This window comes from Lissotriton vulgaris, chromosome 2_2 (assembly GCF_964263255.1).
Source record: "Lissotriton vulgaris chromosome 2_2, aLisVul1.2, whole genome shotgun sequence".
In the NCBI taxonomy this organism is placed as follows: Eukaryota; Metazoa; Chordata; class Amphibia; order Caudata; family Salamandridae; genus Lissotriton; species Lissotriton vulgaris.
Genome location: NC_141688.1, coordinates 76,084,561 through 76,111,920, shown reverse-complemented (window position 1 = coordinate 76,111,920; position 27,360 = coordinate 76,084,561). Strand labels below are relative to the sequence as shown.

Here is a 27,360-nt window from a genome sequence, read left to right as displayed (position 1 = left end):
TCTCAAGGATCACTGCAACAAAGAATACACAAAAGATCCAAATCAATAAAGATACTAAAACAACAGCGTAACGAATGTTACATTAGTGTGTTGGTGAGTCGACCTCATGCACCCTCAGGAAAGAATGAAATAAAGTGAGAAAACTCCACTAGTGTTCAAAGAGTGATCGGGGTATAGTCAAGGTGAGCGCAGAAAAAGAGGCTGGCGGTGATGAGTAAAGATGAAAATTCGGGGAAAGTTGGGGCCGATGATAGAAGTGAACGGTGGCATGCCGTAGGAACGAGGGAGAGTAGAACGAATAGAAGGCTCTAAGAGGGGTGTGCAAGGATAGTACAAACTGCTCGATCAAGGACGAGGCTTACGTAATCAACTTCAATGTTCAGTGAAGTGCTAAAAAGAAAAAGAATGGTGGGCATTCGTTAGCCGGAAAACGGGTGAGGGAAGGGGAACTGTCCGAACGGTGAGGTTAGGCGGGGACTTACTTGATCTGACGGTAAGACAGGTGTTCGAGAATCGGGTTCCGGATACAGGAACTACGCGGAGTGAATGCGGAGTTTTAGGAGAAGGTGGGAGGGTGGTAAAAATGAAGGAAGGACTGCTGGAGAGGAGTGGAAAGGCGCGGCCATCTTAGAAAGGGGATAAAGACAGGGTGGAACAGAGTGAAGCAAAAAGGGGGTGTGCATGACAGGTGTTTGGAAAAACAATCAGCAAAACAGAAATACAATGTATCAATAAACGCCCACTGTTAGCATTATAGGTAACAGCTCAATTCAGTCCGGTCATTAAGACCAAATGGCTTCTGGGATTGGAGTCTATACATCCATGCTGTTTCTCTTTGCAGGAGGGTTTTATTGTTGTCTCTCCCTTCGATTTTGGGGACCATTTCAAGGACCATGTACTTAAGCTGGGCCACATTGTGGTTGGCCTCATTGAAGTGGATGGCCACGTTGGATTTGGTGTTTTTGGTACGTATGTTTGACTTGTGTTCATTCAACCGGGTCTTAATTTTCCTGCTGGTCTTGCCCACGTAGGTTTTGCCACACGGGCACTTAAGGAGATAGATCAGGTTAGAAGAGTCGCATGTCGCGTCCACATTTAATTTAATGTTGAAGCCTCTCATAGGATGATTTAGGTTGTTTCCTTTAATGATATTATTGCAATGGTGGCAAGGACGGGTACCGGTGTGTTGAACTGATGCGGTGATGGTTGTGGTTTTAGATAAGATTTCTTTGAAGTTCATAGGCCGAGTATAGGCAAAAATTGGGGGATCCTTAAAGAGGTCCCCGAAATCTGGTTCTGATGATAGAATGCACCAGTGATAATGTTCTTGTAACTTTTACTCGAAGTGGAGTATCTTGAGACAAGTACCATTCTCTGATTGTCTGTTTTGGGAATGCTCCGTAGAGCTTCTGACCGGGAGGTGACAGAAGTTCGGTTGATAGCCTCCTTGAGAATTTCATCTGGGTAACCTCTACGTTGGAATCTTGATGCCATGGATTTGATTTGATTAGTTCTGGTGTCAGAGACGATGCAGGTTACTCTTAACAACTGGCTGTAAGGCAAGTGTCTTTTTAAGGAATTTTGGTGGAAACTGCAGAAGAGTTTTGCTTCACTCTGTTCCACCCTGTCTTTCTCCCCTTTCTAAGATGGCCGCGCCTTTCCACTTCTCTCCAGCAGTCCTTCCTTCATTTTTACCACCTTCCCACCTTCTCCTAAAACTCCGCATTCACTCCGCGGAGTTCCTGTATCCGGAACCCGATTCTCGAACACCCGTCTTACCGTCAGATCAAGTAAGTCCCCGCCTAACCTCACCGTTCGGACAGTTCCCCTTCCCTCACCCGTTTTCCGGCTAACGAATGCCCGCCATTCTTTTTCTTTTTAGCACTTCACTGAACATTGAAGATGATTACGTAAGCCTCGTCCTTGATCGAGCAGTTTGTACTATCCTTGCACACCCCGCTTAGAGCCTTCTATTCGTTCTACTCTCCCTCGTTCCTACGGCATGCCACCGTTCACTTCTATCATCGGCCCCAACTTTCCCCGAATTTTCATCTTTACTCATCACCGCCAGCCTCTTTTTCTGCGCTCACCTTGACTATACCCCGATCACTCTTTGAACACTAGTGGAGTTTTCTCACTTTATTTCATTCTTTCCCGAGGGTGCATGAGGTCGACTCACCAACACACTAATGTAACATTCGTTACGCTGTTGTTTTAGTATCTTTATTGATTTGCATCTTTTGTGTATTCTTTGTTGCAGTGCTCTTTGAGAAAGGACTTTCAGTCCGAAATGCATTGGAGCCTTCTCAATCTTTTGATGTTGACAAAATTGATTGTCTGACGATTCATATGAAGGAAATATGAAACACACTTCATATAAAACTTTGAAAATAAATAAATAAAGAAATGAAAAGTATCAAATAAACCTTTAAACTTCAAATATTTGGAACTCCAATTGAACTTTATTTGGAATCTACCATGTTGTTTCTCACACACAGAACCACACAAGTGTGCCCACCACAGGGATGCGCCTACACCCTAGTAGCGCACTCAACCCCTTAGCATAAAAAAAAGATAATCAGTAAATTGTAACAATTTTGGTGTTTTAAATGTGTTTTTTTCTCTGACATATATTTAATATTTTTTTTTATCTTTTCTCTCTCATTTAGTTTTTGGAAAAAAACATTTGTAAGTGTAAAATGCAAAATACAACTGCACCCTCTTTTTTACTGTCGAATCCTGGGGAACCCCAGGCGAAATGGAGGAAAATATTCAAAAACTACGCAAGAGTTTGTGGGACTAATTTGAGTGCGGAGAGGAAACAAGCATTATTACTTCACTGTCTAGGTGGTGAGGGGAAAGAGTTGTAAGAGAATTTGCCACAGTTGAGCCCTGCGATCCAAAGGGGGTTGAATGAATATGAGATTTGCATCAAACAATTAGATTTACATTATCTGCCCAAAGTAAGCACCATCATGGAGCGATATTACTTTGATTTGAGAGAATGGAAAGGGGCGACCACTCGGTCCCCCCGAACGTATGGCGGAGTACCTCGATCCCCCCGGGAAGCCATTTTTGGGCGGGAGGCGCGTCTCGGCTGGTATGCCCGAAGCGGCGTAGCCGGGGCGCGCTTTTTCCCGCCCTAGAGTGGGCTGGCCTAGACACCGACGTAGCCAGCCACGCCCTCGGGGCAGGCAGGGGCGGGTTTACGCCCGCCCTGAAGACGGATAAAAAGGGACGCAAGACCAGAAGACGTCCTCTTGTTCTTGTGCTCCGAAGCTGCACCTCCTCGCTACACGTGAGCTCGGGACAGAACGAAGAGCCAATTTTGAGCGTTTTGATCTTTTTCTTTGTCTTCTAGATACTTCGTCGGAGAGATGCCCAAGAAAGGCGCAAAGAGAATGACGACCGATCAGATGGTGCAGGCCCTTTTTAGAGAGATGTCCGACATAAAGAAACGGCTGGCGGAGCGAGACGGGGAGGAGGGTTCGGGCCCTGCACCGGCTGGAGGGAGACCTAAGAGGCCGAGAAGGGTTCCAGCCGGTGGAGACGTCCCGGTTCCTTCTGCCCCGCTCGAGGCGCCGACCCCAGTACCGATGGAGGGGAATCCTATCCCCGTTGTCGTCACTCCGACACCCAATGAGGATATGCCCCCCGAGCTGGCAGCACAGCTAGCAGCATGGTTGGGGGATAGTAGTGAGGGCGCCACGGCTGCCGAGGCACAGGCGCTGATAAAAGGGCTGCGGGAGAAGAGAGATGCAGCTAAGGTGACCGCGCCGGTGGCGGGGATAGACAAGCCGCAAGCGGCAGAAGCAGCGTCTAGTTCAGGTAAGCGGCCATTGCCGATCGCAAGGGATGAGTCAGCACCCTCTCGTAGAGAGAGATTGGGGCAACATGTGCCTTTAGCAATAAAGGAAAAGATTTGGGCGGGGGAATATGTGAATATTTTCTCCTTGCTTGTTGATCATTATGAGGTCGAACATGTTAAGAGTCAGAAGGACCTAATGCATCCGAGTGTTTGGCGCGCAAAAATGGCCGCCTTTAAGGTAAATGAGAATATTGGCAACTGGGGCAATGCGTGGGGTATTTTTACATCGATTTTGGGGGAACGTAGGCCCGAGTTGCTTCCTGAGTTTCCCATTTATCAGTCACGAATTATGGGTTACTCGACAGCGTATCAGGGTAACCATTGGTTCTGTTATGACAACTTGTTTAGGAAAGAAAAGGAACATAACAAAGGTTTAACTTGGGATTGTTACGATTCTGTGACATGGGACAAAATGAAAGAGTCAGGAATGTTGAAAATGCCGTTAGTAGGGAGCAATGTTGTTGATTACTCCCGCCAAAATGTGGGGACGCCCTTTCGGTCAGGTACGAGCACCGACGATTACCCGAGACCTGCCGGCAACACGGGAAAAAGGGGTTTCTGCTTCAATTTCAACAAGGGAAAATGTACCAGGCCTCCGGGATCGTGTAAATTCAAACACGAATGCAGCAATTGCGGGTCGTCCCATCCTGAGTCCTTGTGTAGAGCCAAAACGAGTGAGAATGGGGGGAAGGGAGGCGCCAAACAAGCCTAATATAGGCCGAGGGGCACCTTTACCGACCCCGATTGATACTTTGGCGATGACTCCTTGGCTCAACGAGTACCCAGATCGTGCTTCCGCTGGGGTGCTGCGGAACGGTTTTTCATATGGTTTCCGCATCCCGGTGGGGGACTTTCAGGGTACCGGGACGTGCAGAAATCAACTTTCCGTCTTCCAGCATACATCTGTAGTGCAGGGTAAGATCCAGAAAGAGGTTAGCAAGGGAAGGGTCGCCGGGCCGTTTGTTGTACCCCCGGTACCGGATTTTGTTTGTTCTCCGTTAGGGGTGGTCCCCAAGAAAGACCCAGGTGAGTTTCGATTAATCCACAATCTGTCAGCCCCACGGGGTATTTCGGTGAACGATGCAATTGATCCAGAGGTATGTTCGGTGCGGTACGCATCATTTGATGAGGCAGTAGCCATTTTGAATCGCCTGGGGCCCGGGACGTTGATGGCAAAATCGGATATCGAGTCAGCGTTCCGGTTGCTCCCGGTACACCCAGATGACCAGCGTCTTCTGGGATTCATGTTTCAGGGATCATAGTATATGGATAGATGTATGCCAATGGGATGCTCTATATCATGTGCATATTTTGAAAAGTTCAGCAGTTTTTTACAATGGGTGTTCACGATGAAAACGGGTTTTCGAAATGTGATGCATTACCTTGATGACTTTCTGTTTCTTGGACCCGCCGGAAATCCCGAATGTGCCCAGGCCTTGGCTGAATTCTGTGTGTTGATGGGTCAATTTGGCGTGCCATTGGCACCAGGTAAAACTGTGGGTCCCACGACTTGCCTCGAGTTTTTGGGGATCGAGTTGGACTCTAGTGAGGGCTGTTTCCGTCTACCAGCTAGCAAGGTGTCGAAATTCAGGGCAGCCCTGCAAGTATGTTTAAATGCATCTAAGGTTACACTGCATCAGTTGCAACAATTGGTGGGGAAGTTGAACTTTGCCTTGAGGGTGATCCCAATGGCCCGCCCTTTTTCCCGTTCAATTGCCCAAGCGATGGTCGGCCTGAAGGAGGGTCATCATCGCACGAGGTTATCGGCTGAGGTCCGCCAGGACATGCGTATTTGGTTAGCATTTTTGGCGGACTTCAATGGCCGAGTCGTCTGGAACAAGCCAGCCGTGTCCTCTGAGGAGCTTGGTCTATGGACAGATTCAGCAGGAAGCATAGGTTTTGGCGCCATCTTCGGCACAAAATGGTCGGCACAAAGGTGGCCCCCTTGGTGGCATGAGGGGGGGCTGACGAGTAATATTGCTTTCCTTGAACTGTTTCCCATTCTGGTGGCCCTGAGAACCTGGCCCGAAGGGTTCAAAGATCATTCTGTCGTGTTTTGGTCTGACAATATGACCGTTGTAGAATGCATCAATAGTCAGGCAGCCCGTTGTAAACTAATTTTGAGGCTGCTCAAAGAAATTGTCTTACTGTGTATGCAACTGAACGTGATATTCAGGGCAAAACATGTCCCAGGGGTGATGAATCAGGCTGCTGACGCACTATCTCGTTTTCACATGCAGGCTTTCTCGGGTTTCCTTCCCTCAGCGGACCCAGAGCCGGCACCCTTCCCCGAAGCTCTCTGGTCTCTCGGTGCCCCGAACTTCGTCACCTCGTGGGAGAGAGTCTAGCACCCAGGACGAGGAAGGCATATGAAGGGGCGTTTCGGGCCTATTTAGCCTTTTTGGGGACTGAGAGAGGGGGACTTTGGGGTCAGGAAGAGTGGGTAGTACATTTTCTGATGTCCTTACGTAGGGCTGGGAAGTCTGTGGCTACGGCCCAAAGGCATCGTGCCGCCATTTCCTTTGTAGCCAGGACCCATAGCATCCAGGACCCGACAGCGTCTTTTGCAGTACAGAAGGCGCTGCGTGGGTGGCAACGCCTGGAGGGTCGCAGAGTAGATGAGAGACGACCGATAGGTCTGGATAGGTTGTCCCAGTTGCTGGCCACACTCCCTACCACATGCTCGTCTCCTTTCGAGACGTGTTTGTTCCGGGCTGCATTTACGCTGGCATTTCACGGGGCAATGAGGATAAGTGAGCTGGTTGCAAGGAACAAACAGGATGTGGTGGGGGGTTTGTGCCGGGAACACGTTCAGATACGGGGTGAAACGATGATTGTCTCCTTTGCCAGGTCTAAGACCGACCAGGATGGGATGGGAGACTGCACGATCATTCACAGGATCCCCGGTTCCTCCATGTGTCCGGTACGGTGTTTAGAGGATTATCTAGCACGAAGGGTGGCATCATGGGGGGGGACATTGTTGAGACACGCAGACGCCACCCCACTGACGAAATTTCAGTTTCAGCGGGTGCTTGCAATGTCTATTACCGCAGCGGGCTTGGACCCGGGCGAATTTGGGACCCATTCCTTTCGAATTGGGGCTGCCACTGAAGCTACAGCCAGGGGTCTTAATGTTGAACAAGTGAAACGAGTGGGGCGGTGGTCCTCCAATTGTTATAAGAGATATGTGCGATTGCACATGTTGTGAAGCCGTAATAATGTACTCACGCTTCTTGTCTTTTGTTTGGTTTTCAGTTGCGCAAGCCTACGAGGCGAGGCGAACTATGCAGTCGACCCAACACCAGGCCAGCGGTCAGACGTCACCGGCTGTGAGACAGGAGGTGTGGGTCGTGGGCCACTCATACGTGAGACGTGCCGCAGACGTATTCAAAGCAGGTGACATGATTCACGTACCTGGGGAATACGGGTACAGAGTGTCCTTCTACGGAAGGGGCGGTCTCTGTATTGACCAGTTTCAAGCATTCTTTGAGGGTTTGTTAGGGCGGACGAGGTCACCGCCGTCTATAGTCATAGTACATTTAGGGGGCAATGATTTGGTCACCACCGGTAGACGACTTCTCCTAGAGGCAATGCTTTCCACGGTAAGTTGGTTAGCGAGGAAAGTTCCGGGGTGCATAATTGCGTGGTCTCATATGATCCCACGAAAAGTGTGGCGGGGGGCTATCTCGATCCCTGCTTTGAATCATTCTGTTAGAAAACTTAATAACAAAGTGAGTAGGTTGTTTCGTTCCAAGACATTGCATTCGATCTCGCATAGTTGTATTAACGATGACAGTATGTATTTGGGGGATGGTGTGCATTTGTCGAGGGTGGGAAATGAGTTACTCATAGGAGACTTCTTGGCTTGGTTAAAAACATTGAAACATGACCTTTAGGTAGGAGTTTTGTGGGGGGTCCGGATAGCCGGTCAACTATCCGGACCTGTGGCGGTAAGGTCATGATCGGTGAGCACTAATTAGAAGATCCCTATGAGTGGGCGTCACCCAACACGGATGGGAGCGCTCGGGAGAGGTGGCCATTGGCCCCTCAATGGGGAGGCGGTCCCGTCTAAGGATGGGTTGCCGGAAGTAAAGGAAAGGCGGTCAAGGCCCCTTCCTTTGTAGGAGGGGTTACAGCCCCCTCCTGGTGAATTTCCCGGGGCCAGTGTCATCTGCGACGGCAGATGCTGTAAGTTGTGTGGGGTGGGGGGGAGGTCCACGATACCTTCTAGATACCTCACACGAGTCTTCGAACGACCTTTAAATGGCGTCGAGTCTTAAGTGCCCCCGTCAAGTCAAGGGAAATTGTTAGTAGTTGCACTTGAGGTAAGCCTCTGTGCTGTCGCCCCTCCCAAGTGGGAGGGGTAAGTCTGGTTAGGGATCTTGACACCGGTTATGACCTTGCCGTTGGCCCTTAAACGTTAGGATGTACAATTTCAGTATTTCTAGAGAATGTATTGTAGGATGCTAGTTCGGCTAGGAGAACCTCTGTATTAGAGAATATGTTAAGGTTAGCCAAACTTCGCAATGTGATAATGAAATTGTACATAACATGAAACGTTTAATGTTTTAATTTTTGTTTTAATAAATACGGCCGGGAGGGTCACTCCCTCCCACTTCCAAAAACTTCAAGAACTGTTTCCGGTTTCCCTCCTTTTGGGGATTGTGTTGAGAGGGGGTGGCGGGTATCTCAGCCATATGGAAAGGGGCGACCACTCGGTCCCCCCGAACGTATGGCGGAGTACCTCGATCCCCCCGGGAAGCCATTTTTGGGCGGGAGGCGCGTCTCGGCTGGTATGCCCGAAGCGGCGTAGCCGGGGCGCGCTTTTTCCCGCCCTAGAGTGGGCTGGCCTAGACACCGACGTAGCCAGCCACGCCCTCGGGGCAGGCAGGGGCGGGTTTACGCCCGCCCTGAAGACGGATAAAAAGGGACGCAAGACCAGAAGACGTCCTCTTGTTCTTGTGCTCCGAAGCTGCACCTCCTCGCTACACGTGAGCTCGGGACAGAACGAAGAGCCAATTTTGACCCACCCACCAGCCCCTGAGGACAGCCAGTTGTTTTATAATAAAGTGAATTTATAAGTATGTTTTCCGTTTCGTTTACAGGTTGTGATGGTATCAGTTTGGTGTTGATCATAATAAAGAATGGTGTATGTTTTTCGATTAAAATGATTTGATATAGTGTTGCATCTTTAAGCATGCTCTTTCGGTCGTAGCGACCAATGTTTTCATAGGTTTGAGTAGAATTGTCGTATTTATTTTTGGTAGGCGGTAAGGTCATGATCGGTGAGCACTAATTAGAAGATCCCTATGAGTGGGCGTCACCCAACACGGATGGGAGCGCTCAGGAGAGGTGGCCATTGGCCCCTCAATGGGGAGGCGGTCCCGTCTAAGGATGGGTCGCCGGAAGTAAAGGAAAGGCGGTCAAGGCCCCTTCCTTTGTAGGAGGGGTTACAGCCCCCTCCTGGTGAATTTCCCGGGGCCAGTGTCATCTGCGACGGCAGATGCTGTAAGTTGTGTGGGGTGGGGGGGAGGTCCACGATACCTTCTAGATACCTCACACGAGTCTTCGAACGACCTTTAAATGGCGTCGAGTCTTAAGTGCCCCCGTCAAGTCAAGGGAAATTGTTAGTAGTTGCACTTGAGGTAAGCCTCTGTGCTGTCGCCCCTCCCAAGTGGGAGGGGTAAGTCTGGTTAGGGATCTTGACACCGGTTATGACCTTGCCGTTGGCCCTTAAACGTTAGGATGTACAATTTCAGTATTTCTAGAGAATGTATTGTAGGATGCTAGTTCGGCTAGGAGAACCTCTGTATTAGAGAATATGTTAAGGTTAGCCAAACTTCGCAATGTGATAATGAAATTGTACATAACATGAAACGTTTAATGTTTTAATTTTTGTTTTAATAAATACGGCCGGGAGGGTCACTCCCTCCCACTTCCAAAAACTTCAAGAACTGTTTCCGGTTTCCCTCCTTTTGGGGATTGTGTTGAGAGGGGGTGGCGGGTATCTCAGCCATACAAGGAAAAGAAGAAACTGTGGAGGAATTTGTGACTGCTCTACGAAAGTTAGTTTCCAGTTGCAAATTTGGGGAGCTTGTGGAAGAGAGAATTTTAAGGTGTAGCAGTGATAAGATAAGGGAAGAGCTTTGGTTAAAAGATGAGCCGCCTTTAGACAAGGTGATGATTATTGGTGAACGTGTGGAACATATGCTCAAATGTCTAAGTGAGTTGAGAAAGGTGGGAAAATCATCTAGTCAACCAGAGAAAGTGGAAGAGGTTGTAAGTCAGGCAGTGCAAAAATCCGACACTGCCAGCAACAAAGTTAGGGCGGTACAAAATAGGACTGCAAGTACAAATTATGAAAAAAGAAACATAATGATATTTTAGGGAACCTGTTATCGCTGTGGTAAATTTGGGCACAAAGCGAATGCAAGAGAGTGTCCTGCTCTTAAGGTAGTTTGTAACTCTTGTGGGGAAAGGGGTCATTTCACAAAGAACTGTTGTTTTCGTAGCAAAACTGACAGCAGGAATTAAGTGAGAAAGGTCTCTTTTCAAGTGAATGAGTGTGGGGTAGAACATCCTTCTGAGTGGGTGAAGTTGGGGGATGTAAAAGTTAAAATGAAATTTGACTCATGCTCTCACCTCACTTTTATATCCGGAGGAGTTTAGGAAGAATTTTTCAAGTAAGGTTAAATGATTAAAATCTGATGTAAGACCTACAGGCTATGGTGGAACTCCCATTAAAATGTTATGATATTTCATGAGCTGTGTAGAATGCAATGGAAGATTTACGGATGCTAACATTTATGTGGCAGGAAAAGAGACAATTTGCTGAGTTGGACTCATCAAGCACGTTTGGGTATTATCCTCAATCCCAATGGTAAACCCCTGTGCAAGTGCAGTCGATTGAGAATGTTGACAACAAGTTTGTAAAGAAGTTTGAGGGTTTGTTCAATGACACTTTAGGTTTCTTAAAAGGTTATAATCAGATTAAACTCAAGCTTGGTGCAAAACCTTGATAGAGCGCGCAGGTCACCTGACTCAGATTACCATACTCACTTGGGCCCATAAACAATATATGAAGAGATTAAATCAGGTAACCTGTGCACTTACTCTAATCAGTGATTTATAAATGTCATTAGGACCTATACCATTGACTAACCAATCCTCGTCATCGGTACCAACAGTCCTAAGGGATCAAAGGAGTACGAATAATAGGTAGAATAATAACATTTGCACTCATAAAATAACCACAACTCAGGAAAGGTTTAAACTCTTTATCTAAAATCTTTAAAATGTCATAATCCAGGCATTCAACAATAGAAAATTCTCAATTAGGAAAATAACAATTAGAATGAAAATATGCAGGGTTTTTATAAAGCAGTCTTTACGCATTTGACAAGAGGGTGGGAAAAGAGAAGGAAACAGTGACATACCCACATGGAATATTTACCTAGAATGATGTGAAGAACTAACCCTGGCACGGGTCAGTTTAAAGGACAGAACCCCGAAAATGCAGGCACCATAAAGGCAAGCAGGCGCAGATCAGAATCAGGACAGGTAAAGCCAAATTGGATCAGGACAGGACCACCAAGGGCTAAGACCAGCACCCGCAGTTAAGTTGCAACACCTGCGTTACTCCCTCTCCTGATCACCTATTGAGTGTGTTGGGTCAGTGACAGGTCAGCTATTCGGACAAGTCGGACAAATAAACTAACTAAGCCTACCCTAGTTATACTATTTTCCAGGTCAGTGTAACCCCCCCCCCGCCCCCCAACAATGTTGCAAGTGTAAGGATCCCAAATTTTGATTGGACAAAAGAATGAGTAGAGGTCATCACACCATACCAAAATGAGACTTTTTGAATGAATATTAATGTTTGCGTTCCCGCCCACCAATTTATTTTCCCACGTATGTTTTATTCCACCCGACAATGAATGTTCTATTAACAAATACATTGTTATGACATATTAACAAGTTTTCTTCCGTTTGGGTTGAAAAAGTGCGTTTTCCCTTGCGCATCTTCTAGTGCGCGGTAGCTTGGCTTTGCTTCAAGGTTGGATGACTTCAGTTCTCTTTAGAGTTAGACATGCGCGATGTGGGTTTTCAAGATGGAGTAATAGCATCTCCCAGGCCCAACATTACGTTACATGAAAAAATAGAAATAAACAGTTTTAGAATACAGAATAAATGAATGTACTGTATACCACTTATTTCTACTCTATTCCCATTACTTAATTTTAACTATTGCATTAGAAATTAGGCAGAACAAACAGCTTAGCAAAAGCAGCAGTGCAAGCTTCATGCATGCTGTAACACAAAGCAGCCATCTTAGTTTTATTGCGCAGAAGCAAAAGATTCCCTCCAAACCAAAGAGTACATCATGTCACGTGAGTGTGACAGACGCATGCGCAGTAAGAAATCCCGCGTAGCAGCGCCCATTTTATTGCAAGCGGATTATCATTAGTAAAAGCACATATGCAAGCTTCTACTAGATACCCAATGTTTTATAAAATGCAATATTAATAAAACAAACAAGTTGGTTGGCGCATTAACGTTATGTCGAGAGGACTGAATACAAGCAAGTTGCATTACGTGCAAATCCTTGCTCCATCAATCCCCTCTTTGATGATATTTTATATTATTACCAATTAATGAAACAGATGCCAACTTTTCACATTTCACCCAACTCAATTTCTTCAAACTTTCTATTTTATGTCTTTTCATTGTTTGTGTGAACGTTTTTCACTTTCTTGTATATATTTCCATTCAACTCTTCTAATTCAGGTTCATCAATATTTCTCTTTTTCCCCTCTCTTATTTACTGTATATGTCTTTTTGTGCTTTCGACATTTGCAACAAATTATTATCCCTAAAACAGTAGGACTATTCCCACCATTGGCATCAGTATTCTACCTACAAAACTTTTTCCTACATTAGAAAGACAGCTACCGATAGAGGAGAGAGCATCAGTAAGTCTCTACCATGCACTATCAACCTCCAGTGGTTTGAGCTCTTTTTCCAAATATGTAATATTTCTTACATACCCTTTAATTTCAACACTTTTGTCAGGTATATATGTGCAACAATGTTGCGCTTTCAACATTATACAGACTCCGCCCTCTTTTGCTAATAATGTATCAAGAGCAAGTCGACTTTGTAAAACCATTGATCTGATCGCAGCCAATTCGGTATTGACCATTAAGAACCCTCCAGCAGTATCAGTTGATAACCGATCCACTACTGTTGACAATTTGCAAATTCTTTGTGTATTTAGAGCCACTCCCACTGTAGGTATCAATGCACTAAATATATCACCTGTTATTTCTCCAAAACTAGCTCTTTTGCTATGCATTAATCCATTAGTTTCTTTATTGTGTCCAGTGATTTTGTTTACATGATATATCTTTGGGAATACTATTCCAAAATAACAGCTCCCATACCAATGATCTGGCAATTTGTAATAAGCTTTGTTTCCGCATATAAAATAAATTCCAGGAAACACAGGTTCAATACCGTCTTTGAAACCCCAACCCCCAATTACCTTATAATTCTTTGGAAATTCTATCTCCTTTTCTCAACCATATTCAAAAATATTTTCTCTTTTTCTCGTAATAAGCATGTTAAATTATTCTTGTGTGCTTCAGCTAGATCTATTGTACCTATAGTTAGAAAGTATTCTCCCACATAATATGTTACATCACTTTTAGTATGTACAGGATTCAGGTTACTACGTATAGGAAGTTCAGAAAATATCACATCTGAATTAGAATAATAATACTGCAAATGTCCTTTCTTATAGAATAAACTAGCTAAAATACTACATGAAATACCATTTCTTAGTGGTAAACGATGGTAAGTCACACCTTCGGCTACCGAAGTAGGTAACTTCATACAAACATAGCAATCTTCTATTTCCATAGCTTATACATAGTGTACTAATAGGTTTGCAAATACATTTAAGTGAGTTCTATTTTTAATTCCAGTATAATGTAGTCCTTCCTCATTTGATGCTTCTAAATCTACCTTCTGTTGTTTAATGCTAAGTGCTTTCTCTTGTGTATCTAGTTTTCTAGGTGTATCTATCGTTTGTAGCTCATTAGTATTATTCTTCATGTCTCTACTCATTACATAGGGAATAGCTATTGCCAGTCCTAACCATACTATGAGTATTATCGCTATACTACATATGCATATTCTACAGCATGTTTGTATCTTTTACACAGTCTTTTCGTTTAACCTGTGAAATTTTCAAGTGGGTCTCACTTCTCCGTCAGTCTGATCAGCAATCAATTCGTCATCACTTTCGTCACTTATTTCTAAGTTATCGAAATCTTCAAGAACGATCTAAGTCCATTCAGGGCCTCTGAATGTATTATTTAGTCTCTTTAAACGTGGACTTCTCCTTCTTGGTTGTACTGTAGATTGTTCCGTTTGACTTATTTCCTTTACTTGTTCTGGTTCTTCATTTATTGTCTTTAGACGAAATTTCAGCCTTTTTACAAACCTAGGCCACTTGTCTCCTTTTCTGAGTCTTTTTGCTGGCACAGTGCTCCGGCCTTCTTCCAGTGCTCTTTTGTTTTCATTCAGTTGTGGCCATCTATTTCAATGTTGTCTTCTGTATCCCTCTCTATCTGACTAGGTCCAGGTCTTATTTCTGTTTCTTCTACCTGGTTACTAATCCTTCCTTGTTCAGGTGTTTGCTGAATTTGACTTTGATTTGATTCGCCTTCTTCTCCCTGAACACTTTTTTCTACACCTATCTGGTCCTACTCAAGCTCTTCGAACCCTTGATTTTCTTCTTCCATGAGCTCTCGTCCTATTACCTATCTGTCCCTCCTCAGACTCAAGAGTTCTTGATGGAGTGTCATTTGTCTGAGTATTCTGATCTTTCCTTATCTGTTCCTCCTCAGTATTACTACTGGCTTGGATTTCTGTAATCTGAGTACGTTCTTCTAAACTTATCTCGTCCTCACTATCACTCTGACTGTCTAGATAAGGCTGACTTCTGGTTCTCACGTATTCTGCAGGTATCTCAACTACTGGAATCCAATCATCTTGACTGGTGCTGGGTTGTTCCTCTTCAGATACTTCAGGATCGATATCTTGAGACCCCTCAGCTGTCCAACCTTCAGCTTCAGTTTCATCAGGTTCAGTCACTCTTTTTGTGTGACTGGCATGGATCCAGTGTGGAACTCCTTCGTGCTTTACAGCTGTGGTGGTAACCAAAATCACTTGTCGTGGTCTTCCCCACCTCGGTGCAAGACAAGATTTTCGAGTATGTTTCTTTAGCATTACCCAGTCACCTGGGTTCAGGTCATGTGCTGGAGTTGCTTGTCTGGCGACAGCGTCTTCCCCAACCTGGTGAGCGATAAACGCACTTAATCAGCCAGTTCTTTGCAGTACTCAGTACTAAATCATCAGATATATTTATCAGCTTGTGTCCTGGCACCCATGCTTGCCTCAATGCTCTTCCCATTAGTATTTCATGAGGACTCAAGCCTGTGTTCCGGTCCGGAGTACTTCGGAGTCCCATCAGAACAACATGTAAAGCATCTGGCAACTCTAATCGGGTAGATTCATACATCTTTCCCAATCTTGACTTGATTGTGCCATTCAGTTGTTCTACCATTCCAGAAGCCTCTGGGCGGTATGCACGGTGTAGCTTTTGTTTAACATTGAATGCTTCACAGATTAGGCCAATTATTTCATTATTAAAATGGCAGCCTCTGTCTGATTCAGTCGTTACTGGAAAACCGAAACGTGGTATGAGTTCTCTGAGTAGGAGTTTGGCTACAGTGATGTTATCATTCCTATATGTGGGGTAAGCTTCCACCCATTTTGAAAATAGGCAGACAATGACAAGAATGTATTTTAGTCCTCGACAAGGGGGTAACTGAATTAAATCAATTTGAAATTGTATGAAGGGACCCTCTGCCTTCCGAATCTTTCCTGGTAGCACTAACGTTTTCTTTCCAGGATTCAATTGTTGACAAATTAAACATCTATGGCAAAATGCTTCTGCTATGTTCCTGAATTTCGCAATGTACCACGACTGTCTGAACAGACGTATCATGGCATCTCTCCCCAAATGAGAATCTCCGTGGAACATCCTAGCCATAGGAGAGAAAACAGTCTGGTAACACAGGCCTTCCATCAAGGTAAACAATGACACCATCATCAACCCTTCTCTGACACCTATCTTTCTCCACTCTTCCTTTTCTTTTGGTTCTGCTTCATTTTGCAAGTTTCTTCCCAGGTTCTCACACCTTCAAGCAACATAAGTTGGCAGCCCACCTACTCCAATTTTCTTGTTTACAGCCATTCTGAATTTGGCGCAATGTTGGGCTTACTGGTCAGCATATTGATTACCAGCTGTCACTTTGTCATTTCCAGATTTGTGAGCAACACACTTGACCACAGCCACTTCTTTTGGCAATTGGATTGCATCAAGCTAATCTTTTACATAATGACCATTTTTAATTGGAGTACCTGAAGAAGTCAGAAACTCCCTTTGCATCCATAATTGGCCATAGTCATGCACAACCCCGTAACCATACTGACTATCAGTGTATATGGTTACTTTCCAATTTTTCCCAAATTTGCAGGCTTTTGTCAATGCAATCAATTCTGCTACTTGTACAGACTTGACTCCAGGTAAATAGGATGCTTCAATTGGACCTCCCCAACGTGCACACTGCATAGGCAGCACTCAAACCTCCTTCCTCATGTCTCATACATGAATCATCTACAAATAGCTCATATTCAGAATCAATTAATGGCTCTTCTCTTATGTCAGGATGTGGTTTTGTGCTGTATTCAGTCAAGTCGATACAATCATATTCGACTTCTCCCTTTACTTCTGCAAAGTGTAAGAATATTACACCTAGCAATGGTTACATTTCCTGCACCTACAAGGATTTGCGCATACTTAGTCAGCCGACTAGGAGTGAGATACTGAGTCTTGGTCCTTGTTAACATAATCATAACTGCGTGTGGAACATACACTGTTACTGGATGTCCCATTATAATGGACTCACTTTGCTCAAGGCTCATGCAGGTTGCAGCTACTGCTTTTAGGCATCCGGGCAATGCAGATGCCACTGGGTCTAGTGTGGAAGAAAAATATGCCACAGGACGTCTCATCAGACCGTGAGTATGGGTCAAGACTGAAAGTACACAATTATCTGGTGTGTCACAGAATAGTGCAAAATCTTTTGACTAGTCAGGCATCCCTAATGCTGGAGCTGTACACAGACATTCTCGTAATTTCAAAAAAGCAGTCATGCTTTCATCATCCCATTCCACCGGGTATTTTGCTCTTTTCTTTGTCATTTGTATCAATGGTTTTGCTAGGACTGCAAATCCCACAATCCATTGCCTGCAGTATCCTACCACTCCGAGAAACATTCTGATCTCCTTTTGAGTTTGAGGTAGAGTCATATTTTTGATTATTCTGATCCTTTCTGACGTAACCCTTCTGACCCCTCTTTCTATCTGGTGCCCCAGATATTTCACTGATGTGGTGCAAAACTGTAACTTTTCAGGTGACACTTTATGTCCTCCTTCACCTAAATCATTCAGTAAAGCAATAGTATCAACACACAGTCATTTCGAGTTTTAGACGCCACCAATAGGTCGTCTATATACTGAACCAGGACTGACTGTCCAGGCAGCACCAAACACTGAAGGCACTTTTTCAAAATCTGATTAAAAATTGATGGACTCTCTGTATACCCCTGAGGAACATCGGTTCCAGACGTACACATGACTGTCGAATTCAAAAGAAAAAAGAAATTTACTGTCTGGGTGCAATGGAATCGTGAAAAATGCGTGACACAAATCGATTACGGAGAACCATCCAGCTTCCCACGATATCTGATACTGAATTACCGCAGGATTTGGTACAACTGGACAGCATTGAACAACAATCTTATTAATTTTGCGGAGGTCTTGTACGACCCTATACTTGCCACTCGGTTTCTTTATGCCAATTATAGGCGAATTACATGGACTGCTTATTATTTCTTGTAAAATACTTGTTTCAACTAAACGCTTTATTTCTGCTGTAACACTTGCTTTTATCTCTGGGCTCATTTTGTTTTTGCCGCCAGTTCTAAGTTGGTGGATCGGAGGGACTTTCGCCAAATGTGCAGAAGAAGAATGCAGAGCGCGTGCCTGAATGTAGTCATGAATCCTTTCTCTGAGTTAGCCTGCTCCCGAACCATGCAAGGCCTTGTGCATTAAAACCATGGCCTTAAATTGTTCCCTCTTTTTGACTGGGGGCCTGTGAAGGGCCTTTAAATGAGCAGTCATGTAAGACCTAGGGGGCAGTTTAAGTAAGGAGTCTGGCGTCCTGCTGGGATCGGCAGATCACCAAGTCAGTGATTGTCTTATATTAAACCAAACTTTTTAAAAAATGCAACCTGTTTTCCGTAGAGGAAACAGGACTATATTTAAAAATATTATTTTAAGAGGTCCCAGGGACCACTGCCTCCTCTTAAACGTGTTCCCTCTTTTGCAAATCGGTTGTCCGCCTCATTTGAGGTGTTTGTAAAATATCAATGTTTTGCAACCAGATTTCGGTCACAAAAACTGATCCATTAGATACTGATTCGGTATTTGGAAGGGACACATACCCACATGCCACTTCTAGATACTAAATCAGTATCTATTCAGAAAGACATTTTAGGTGTCGAAAAACTTTTTGAACCTTAAAATTGGATTAGTAAATAAGAAAAAGCATTTTAATGGCTGCAAACGTTGAATGGGAGCGTTTGCAACCATTGAAATGTTTAGTACATGTGGACCTTTGTTATGATGTGAAATGCTATCATACGATGGCTTATGTTGGAAATCAGCAGGTCGCAGACCTCTTACTGGCAACCTATACTTGTCAAAGTTGAAAGAATGGACATTGCACAAAGGAGGGACAAATAGTACTGAAGCAATGTATGTTGTGAGATAAAAGGCAAACGGATAAGGGAAGCAGCATATAATCTGGGAAAAAGGCCAAAGAAAGATGGGGATTCTACATTCGGAGGGGGAGTTGGTTGTAGCAGTTTATAGCCGGGCCCATGCGGAAGCACATTCTTGGTGGCAGGTTCTGAAAACGGGGGGGGGCAGGTTCTAGGGAGTAGAGGCAGATTGTATGCAGAGTTTAGTGCAGATTCAGAGGGTTAGGCTCAGAGGCTGTACTTTTTTGCAATGATTTCATCGCAGATTTGGATGGTAAAATTCTCAATTGGAGCTAATTCGGACTTCTGTTCACCATTGCCTTTTTCAAACTGCTATCATTGTATCTGTAGGGTTTTGAGATGCCAGAAGGTCCAGAGCTGCACATAGCTGCACGCTATGTTAATTCCGTGTGTGAAGGGGTGGTCTTCTCGGGACAAGTGGAGAAATCTGAGGTGAGCAAGAACCCTGAGGTGCCCTTTTCCAGCCAAGGCTACCGGATTACAGCTACAGCCCGTGGCAAAGAAGTGAAGCTAAGCCTGACATCCATCAAGTGGGAGGAGAAAAGCCCCAAGAAAGGACATGCAAAGCAAGGCCTGGCGACCACTGAAGAGGAAGAACCCATGGACATAGTCTTTCGCTTTGGGATGTCCGGCACCTTCAGATTTACTCCAGAAGATGAGGTTCCCAAGCATGCCCATCTGCGCTTCTACACTGCAGATCCACAACGCCGGGCACTGTGCTTTGTAGACACCCGGCGCTTTGGAAGCTGGGAAGTGAATGGGACATGGCAGCCAGACCGGGGCCCTTGCATAATGCTGGAGTATGAGCAATTCAGGTATGTAGTTCTTTTGCAGAAGAAAGATTTACAAGACGTAAGGTTTGGGACGCCAATTCAGTTAACCAATATATCTGCCTCTTTTTAGCACATCGACCCTAAAAGGTGCCCAGTTTTTGGCTTGCATACTCATTACTACTCCTTTACATCTGTCTGAAGCTGTTTTAACTTTGTTTGCTGTTTTGCTTGTGCAGGGAAGCTATCAAATGCCTTTGCTTTTATTACCATGAAAATATATTTTCACCTGCTACTTCTGAATTGTTTATTGCCTTTTGCAATATATGTTTTTTAGGTCTCGACCTACAGCATTGCTTTAGCAATGTTTGTTTGTGTCGAGATTACAGTAAGGCTTTCAAAAGTCTACCCAAACTGCTGCAGATTGGGTACAGTTCATGTAACCCAGGCGCGTGCACAAAGCACACCACAAGCCTCTGCATCAGACTTCAAAGGGATCCACTCCCCCGCCCCCGCATCAGACTTCAAAGGAATGCGCACCCCCACCCCGCCACAGCAATGCCGAGAGCTTCATCACACTCTCCAAACGAGTCTTCCTTCTCCCGCATGTAACCCTACTTGCACCCTCTCGGATCCATCTTCATTCTTTTCTGCTTTTCCCTATTTCCTCCACACACTCCACTCCTTTGTGTCTCCTTTCTGGCCTCTTTCCTACTTAACTTTTCATCCTTTCTCCTTTAATCCCATTTCCACCTTCTCACAACCCCTTCGAGCACTGTTATCTTAACATTTGTGTTTCTCTCTGTCTTATAATGTCTGCCCTGCCACCATTTACTTCGGACCCTCACACCTCCTCACCCTCACACACCCTCACACCTCCTCACCATCACACACCCTCATACCCTCTCACCCTGACACACCCTGACACACTCTCACTCACCCTCACAACTTCACCCACCCTCATGCACCCTCACACTCACACCGCCTCAGCCTCACAACCTCACCCTCACACCCCCTCACCCTGCTCACCCACCATCACTCACCCTCACACACCCTCACACCCTCACACACCCTCACACTCTCACCCCCTCACTCTCACCCCTCACCCACCCTCACCCACCCTCACTCACCCTCACCCACCCTCACTCACCCTCACCCACCCTCACCCTCACACCCTCACCCTCACTCACCCTCACACACCCTCACCCCCCTTACCCTTAAACACCCTCACTCACCCTCACCCCACACCCTCACAACCCTCTGACCCACACACCCTCACACACCATCACTCTCACACACCCTCACTCTAACACACCCTCACTCTCAAACACTCTCACACACCCTCTCACTCTCACCCTTACACCCTCACCCACCCCTCACCCTCAACCCCCTCACCCTCACACCCCCACACACCCTCACCCTCACACCCCCTCACCCTCACACCCCCTCACCCTCACACCCCCTCACCCTCACCCTCGCTCACCCTCTCACCCTCACACACCCTCACACCCCTCACCCACCCTCACACACCCTCACCCTCACACACCCTCACCCACCCTCACCCCGTCACTCTCAACCACGTCCCTCTCAACCACGTCACCCTCACCCCCTCAAACCCTCACCCTCACAACCCCACACCCTCACACCCCTCACCCTCTCACCCCCCACCCTCCCACCACCACACCCTCACACCCCTTCACCCTCACACCCCCCTCACCTTCACACACCCTCACACCCCCTCACACTCCCTCACACTCCCTCACACTCACCCCCCCTCACCCTCACCCTCACACCCCCTCACCCTCACACACCCTCACAACCTCACATACCCTCACCCCCCTCACCCTCACACACCCTCACCCTCACACACCCTCACATCCTCACAGACCCTCACCCCTCACCCTCACACCCCCTCACCCTCACACCCCCTCACACATCCTCACACCCTCACACCCCCTCACAACCCTCTCACCCTCACACCCCCTCACCCTCAACCCCCTCACACCCTCTCATCCTCACACATCCTCACTCACACCCTCACCTCACACATCCTCACTCACACACCCTCACACCCCTCACCCTCACACACCATCACTGACCCTCACACCCTCACCCTCACAACCCTCTCACCCTCAGACACCCTCAGACCCCCCACCTTCACACACCCTCACCAGCACGGCATTACAGACCCTCACCCCTCACCCTCACACCCCCTCACCCTCACACCCCCTCACACATCCTCACACCCTCACACCCCCTCACAACCCTCTCACCCCTCTCACCCTCACACCCCCTCACCCTCAACCCCCTCACACCCTCTCATCCTCACACATCCTCACTCACACCCTCACCTCACACATCCTCACTCACACACCCTCACACCCCTCACCCTCACACACCATCACTGACCCTCACACCCTCACCCTCACAACCCTCTCACCCTCAGACCCCCCACCTTCACACACCCTCACCAGCATGGCATAACAAAACATAGTATAGCATAACAAAATATAGCATAGCATAACAAAACACACCATAGCATAGCATAACAGAAAACAGCATAGGATAGCACAACACAGCATAGTAAAACATAGCATAGGTTAGCAAAACAAAACATAGCATAATAAAACATACCGTAGCAAAACACAACAAAGCATAGCATAGCATAACAAAACATAGCATAGCATAACAAAACATAGCATAGCATAACAAAACATAGCATAACAAAACAAAGCATAACATAACAAAGCAGAGCAAAACAAAACAGCATAGTATAACAAAACATAGCATAGCATAACAAAACGCAACAAAACATAGCAGAACAAAACATAGCATAAAATAGCATAACAAAACAAAGCATAGCATCACAAAACAGCAAAGCATAGCATAGCATAACAAAACACAACACAACATAGCATGCATAACACAACATAGCATGCATAACACAACATAGCATGCATAACACAACATAGCATGCATAACAAAACATAGCATAGCAAAGCATAGCAAAAAAGCATAGCATAACAAAACACAGCATAGAATAGCATAATAAAACAAAGCTAAGCATAGCATAACAAAACATAGCATAACAAAGCATAGCATAGCATAACAAAACAGCATAACAAAACATAGTATAGCAAAACATAGCAAAGCATAATAAAACACAACAAAACATAGCATAGCATAACAAAACATAGCATAGCATTACAAAACAAAGCATAGGATAGCAAAACTAAACACAGCATAGCATAAGAAAACAAAGTAAAGGATAGCAAAACAAAACATAGCATATCATACCAAAACATAGCTTAACATAACATAACAAAACATAGCATAACATAGCATAGCATAACAAAGTATAGCATAGCAAATCACAACAAAACATAGCATAACAAAACATAGCATAGCATAACAAAGCATAGGATAGCAAAACTAAACACAGCATAGCATAACAAAACAAAGCATAAAATAGCAAAAATAAACACAGCATAGCATAACAAAACAAAGCAAATGATAGCAAAACAAAACATAGCATATCATAACAAAATATAGCATAACATAACAAAACATAGCATAACAAAACACAACAGCACAGCGTAACAAAACATAGCAAAACACAACAAAACATAGCATAGCTTAACAAAACACAACACAACATAGCATAGCAAAACAAAACATATAATATTATAGCAAAACATAGCATAGCATACCAAACACAACAAAGCATAGCACAACAAAACATAGCATAATAAAACACAACAAAGCATACCAAAACAAAGCATAGCATAGCAAAACATAGCAGAACAAAGCATAGCAGAACAAAACACAGCATAGCATAGCATAACAAAGCAAAACATAGGATAGCAAAACATAGCATACATAACAAAACAAAACATAGGATAGCAAAATAAAACATAGCATAGAATACAGCATCACTTAGCACCACGACAGCATCGCTCAGGGGCACCAGAACATCACTATGCGCTACCACAGCATCACTGAACGCCACAGCATCACTTGTTCGCCATCACAACATCACTCAGCGCCACCACAGCATCAATCTGTGCAACCATTCAACAACAACAACAACTGGTTCAAATATGTTCTCTCATTGTTCCAAGCTTTATTACAAATTTAACAAAAAGATGTTAATATTTCACTTCTGTTCTTGGATTTTCGTCACAGTAAAATACACTGAACATAATTTTCACAAAAGTTATGTACAAAAGTTTAAGCGATTGCCATTATAAATTACAATAACTTTTATTTAAGTATTGATTATTAAAAAAAATTAAAAGCCATTGTTATTTGTAATATCAATACATGTAAGTCACGTAAATACAACACATATTGCATTACAAATGCTATAGGTGTCACATTTACGAACGTTCTAACTATTGGCATTGTAAATGACAAAGCTATTAATTTCGCTATTTTCAAAAACAAAACATAAATAAAAAAATTGTCATTTACAATACCAATAGCTCAAACTTTCCTAATGCGAGACCTATTGCATTGCAAATGCTTGTTTAAATTTAGTGGCAGATACCACCTTCCAATTTTTGGACTTCTTATGGTTGTCACTACTGTCTTAGTTATGTAAATTGATTAAATTTGTATGAAAGACTTGATTCTTTGATTTGGAGTTGTATGAGTCTGAGAATCCTATCTGAATAGCCTTCACACACTTCGACACCTGAATTGGCTAAAAAATGTGTAATCTCATAAATTTGGACAGATTATGACAGCTAGTGTAACTGCACAGACCTGAAGCCAAGGTTAATGAACTACGAATCCTTGTTCTTCGAACTCCTCTTGTTATGAATGCCCCCTCCACCGAGCCCTTTCTATTGCCAGTGGAAATAGGCAAGAAAATATCTTCTTGAAATTACTTTTATGTCCATATTTAAGGAAAGGAGAAGTTGGGGGGCAGAGACCTCACTTTAAAAGACAACATTATGAACCACCCTTATTATTACATTTAGGCCTTGTTTTCTCAACCAGTAAACACTCTCATCTAAAAACAGCTTCAAACTCCATAGCAAATCCTTTGCTTTCAATTCCAAGGACCACCGACCCGGGACCACAAATATATGCAGTATTGTACCTAGCCAAAAAATAGTCTTAAGGCAAAAATATGCTAAATGAGTGATTGGGCGGGTATCCGTTTCTGAGAGTAGAAGGGGACTGCTACTTTGTTGTGATGTAGAGTTCTTTAAAGAGTTGTGTCTTCAGTTATTTCCTAAATCCAAACAAGGGTGGAGCAGTCGTGAGTGATAAAGGCCTGTTGTGCAAGGTAGGCGGAGTACTGGTCATGATGGCTTTGTAGACCATGCAGCTGGCTTTAAATATGTGCTTGCTGGCAGGTCGTGCCATTGGCCATGTAATGGTGTGTTGGTGATGTGGTTATATTTCTTCAGGCCCATGATGGAGCATACGGTTGTGTGTAGCATGTCCTTAACGGGAGACAGTATGGAGTGTTTTTAAGAGGGCTGTAGACCGTATCCGTGTGCCTGCAGGAGTGTCGGGGTTTACTCTTGATAGGGGGACATCTATATAAATGGAACACAGTAGATGATTGGTGAACTCTTCAGTTTTATTGAATAAGATGAGTGAGAAGGGTGTTACATTCCAGACTCTCAAACAAATATACAGTTTCATTTGTCAAAGTGGGAGATGTGTAACCGGTTTTTATTAGTTGCCTGAATGGACTTGTAATTAGTCTTGACACTGTTGATAAGACCTTACAATGCTCATAAATATATTCCAGATGTGGCCACTTCCCTTGTTGAGGTCAGTAAACCATTCATCCACAAATCAGCAAGGTGTGTGCTAGATCATTTGTAAATAAAGATTTGTTTTTCATGTTTACTTTAGTGCTCTTCTTGATGTGTTCTAAAGTAGTGGGACTGGTGAATTCAGGTAACCCACTTGTTTGATATTTTGGTTGCTTTGCCTTCGTGCACTGGATCACCAATCATACTGTGTGTTAATGCTGGTTATGGAGCTGAAAGGGTGAGCAAGACTGCAACCTGACCTGGGGATTTTTTGCATCCTGGATCAGGAAAGAAAGCCAGTTTCTGAAGCTGACCTCCTCTCTCCGCATTAAATGACAAATTCATTCTCTTGTAAGCTGCTTGAATTTGATGGTGGTATCTATGAAAAGATGTTCTGCAGACTCAAGCTTTGAAAATCAACAAGCCTGCCTATTTCAAATCTTTACTTTTAATTTCCCTCATGCTACGCTCCAGGGAGAACGTATTGAAGAACCTTCAGGACAAGGCGTTTGAGAAACCCATCTGTGAAGTCCTACTTAACCAAAAGTATTTCAACGGCATTGGAAACTACCTACGTGCAGAGATCCTGTACAGGTGTGCAATGTATTGAGCTTAGCAACACACTGTATTATCTGTCATGTGTGTTTTGAGCACAGCTTTACATTAATATGTGAGTAAATATACCTTTAAAAATAGGCATGGCAGCTGATGCTAAGGTGATTTTCTATGTCTTCATTTCCACCATTAGCAGTTATGGGACAGTATATCAGGTTTATCAAACCTTATGCTTCTAAATGGTTTTCGAGATGTATGCTGGTCGGATTTTAGAAAACATATGGGTTACTAGGTCAAGGGACTGCTTAACAATGGGGTTTCTTGAGCATGTTCGTTCTAAGTGGGTGAGGACTTGCACAAAGGTGGTGATTTTGTTTCAGGAACAGGTATTTATTAAGGACATATTAATAATCTGCATATTATTTCTTTGTAGATTGAAAGTTCCACCCTTTGTTAAGGCTCGGACAGTACTCGACTCACTAGGGATTCCTGAGCAGGTGAGTGCAGCTGGGGAATATTATCAAATATTGCTCATAGAAGGATGAAGTGTGGGATGACCATCATCTGCCTGCTGCTGGAGGGATTATTGGTGGAGATCTGCAGCCATCCTAGGTAATAGGTGTTTTACCTAATCTGTTGTTTGGTTCAGATGAAGCTATGGTTCTCTTTCAGATATCCTTGAAGGAGGAGGTGTCGAGCACCTTCTCCTAGGCTAGGATCACAAAAATGATCCATTAAAGAATAACTTACGTGAGCGTTGCCCAGTTCATTACTCATTCATTTTGTATTGCAATGGTTGATTTTCATTATCTTATATGAAGAAATTCCACTTATGTTTGCTTTGAATAGTGTTCTTTTTCGTATTTGGGATGTGAAAGATGTTTATTGTGGTTCACTTAGGGTGTAGAGTCTTTTAATAATCAAAGGCAGTTTTAAGTCTGGGGGAGCAAGCTCTGAAGTATGACTGGTATCAACAGGTACATGTCTAATTCTTTATAAGTTTACAGTTACCCTTTTTAGGTTGAGCTAGACCGCACATGCGCTGTCTCTTTGAGACCTGCTGTAATCAGTCTGTGGGCTTCAAGTCATCCCTGTTCTTGCCATTGCTTTTCATTTGTCATGTATGCAAAGAACACAAAGAGTCCCTAGTTGGTGGGGGTAAATACCCTACAGCGTAGACTAACCCAACCAGAAGGCTCAAGGGGTAGCTACGGTGTCAAGGACAAGATAGTCATTAGCATAACATACACAAAAATCACGAATACAAGCTAACAGTCAGTATAGAAACCCTGTCTACAAATCAACCCATAAATTCAAGAACTATAATTTTTACCAGTGTAAAAAACAATTTATTAAAACCAATACAGGGACTCTTTGTGTTCTTTGCATATTTGTTCACCCAGTCCCTCACT

General features: G+C 44.3%; 1 protein-coding gene across 2 annotated transcripts in view; it reads left to right on the top strand.

Moving 5' to 3' along the window:
- The window catches only part of NEIL1 (nei like DNA glycosylase 1), a 165,263-nt gene that overhangs the window by 23,798 nt on the left and 114,105 nt on the right, over window positions 1-27,360 (top strand). For both annotated transcript variants that reach the window (XM_086959312.1, XM_086959313.1), the window contains exons 2-4: window positions 19,177-19,661; window positions 25,868-25,987; window positions 26,382-26,445. In XM_086959312.1, the coding sequence (XP_086815438.1) occupies window positions 19,186-19,661; window positions 25,868-25,987; window positions 26,382-26,445 (660 nt within the window). In that variant the 5' untranslated portion in view covers window positions 19,177-19,185. The remainder of the gene's footprint in view (window positions 1-19,176; window positions 19,662-25,867; window positions 25,988-26,381; window positions 26,446-27,360) is intronic.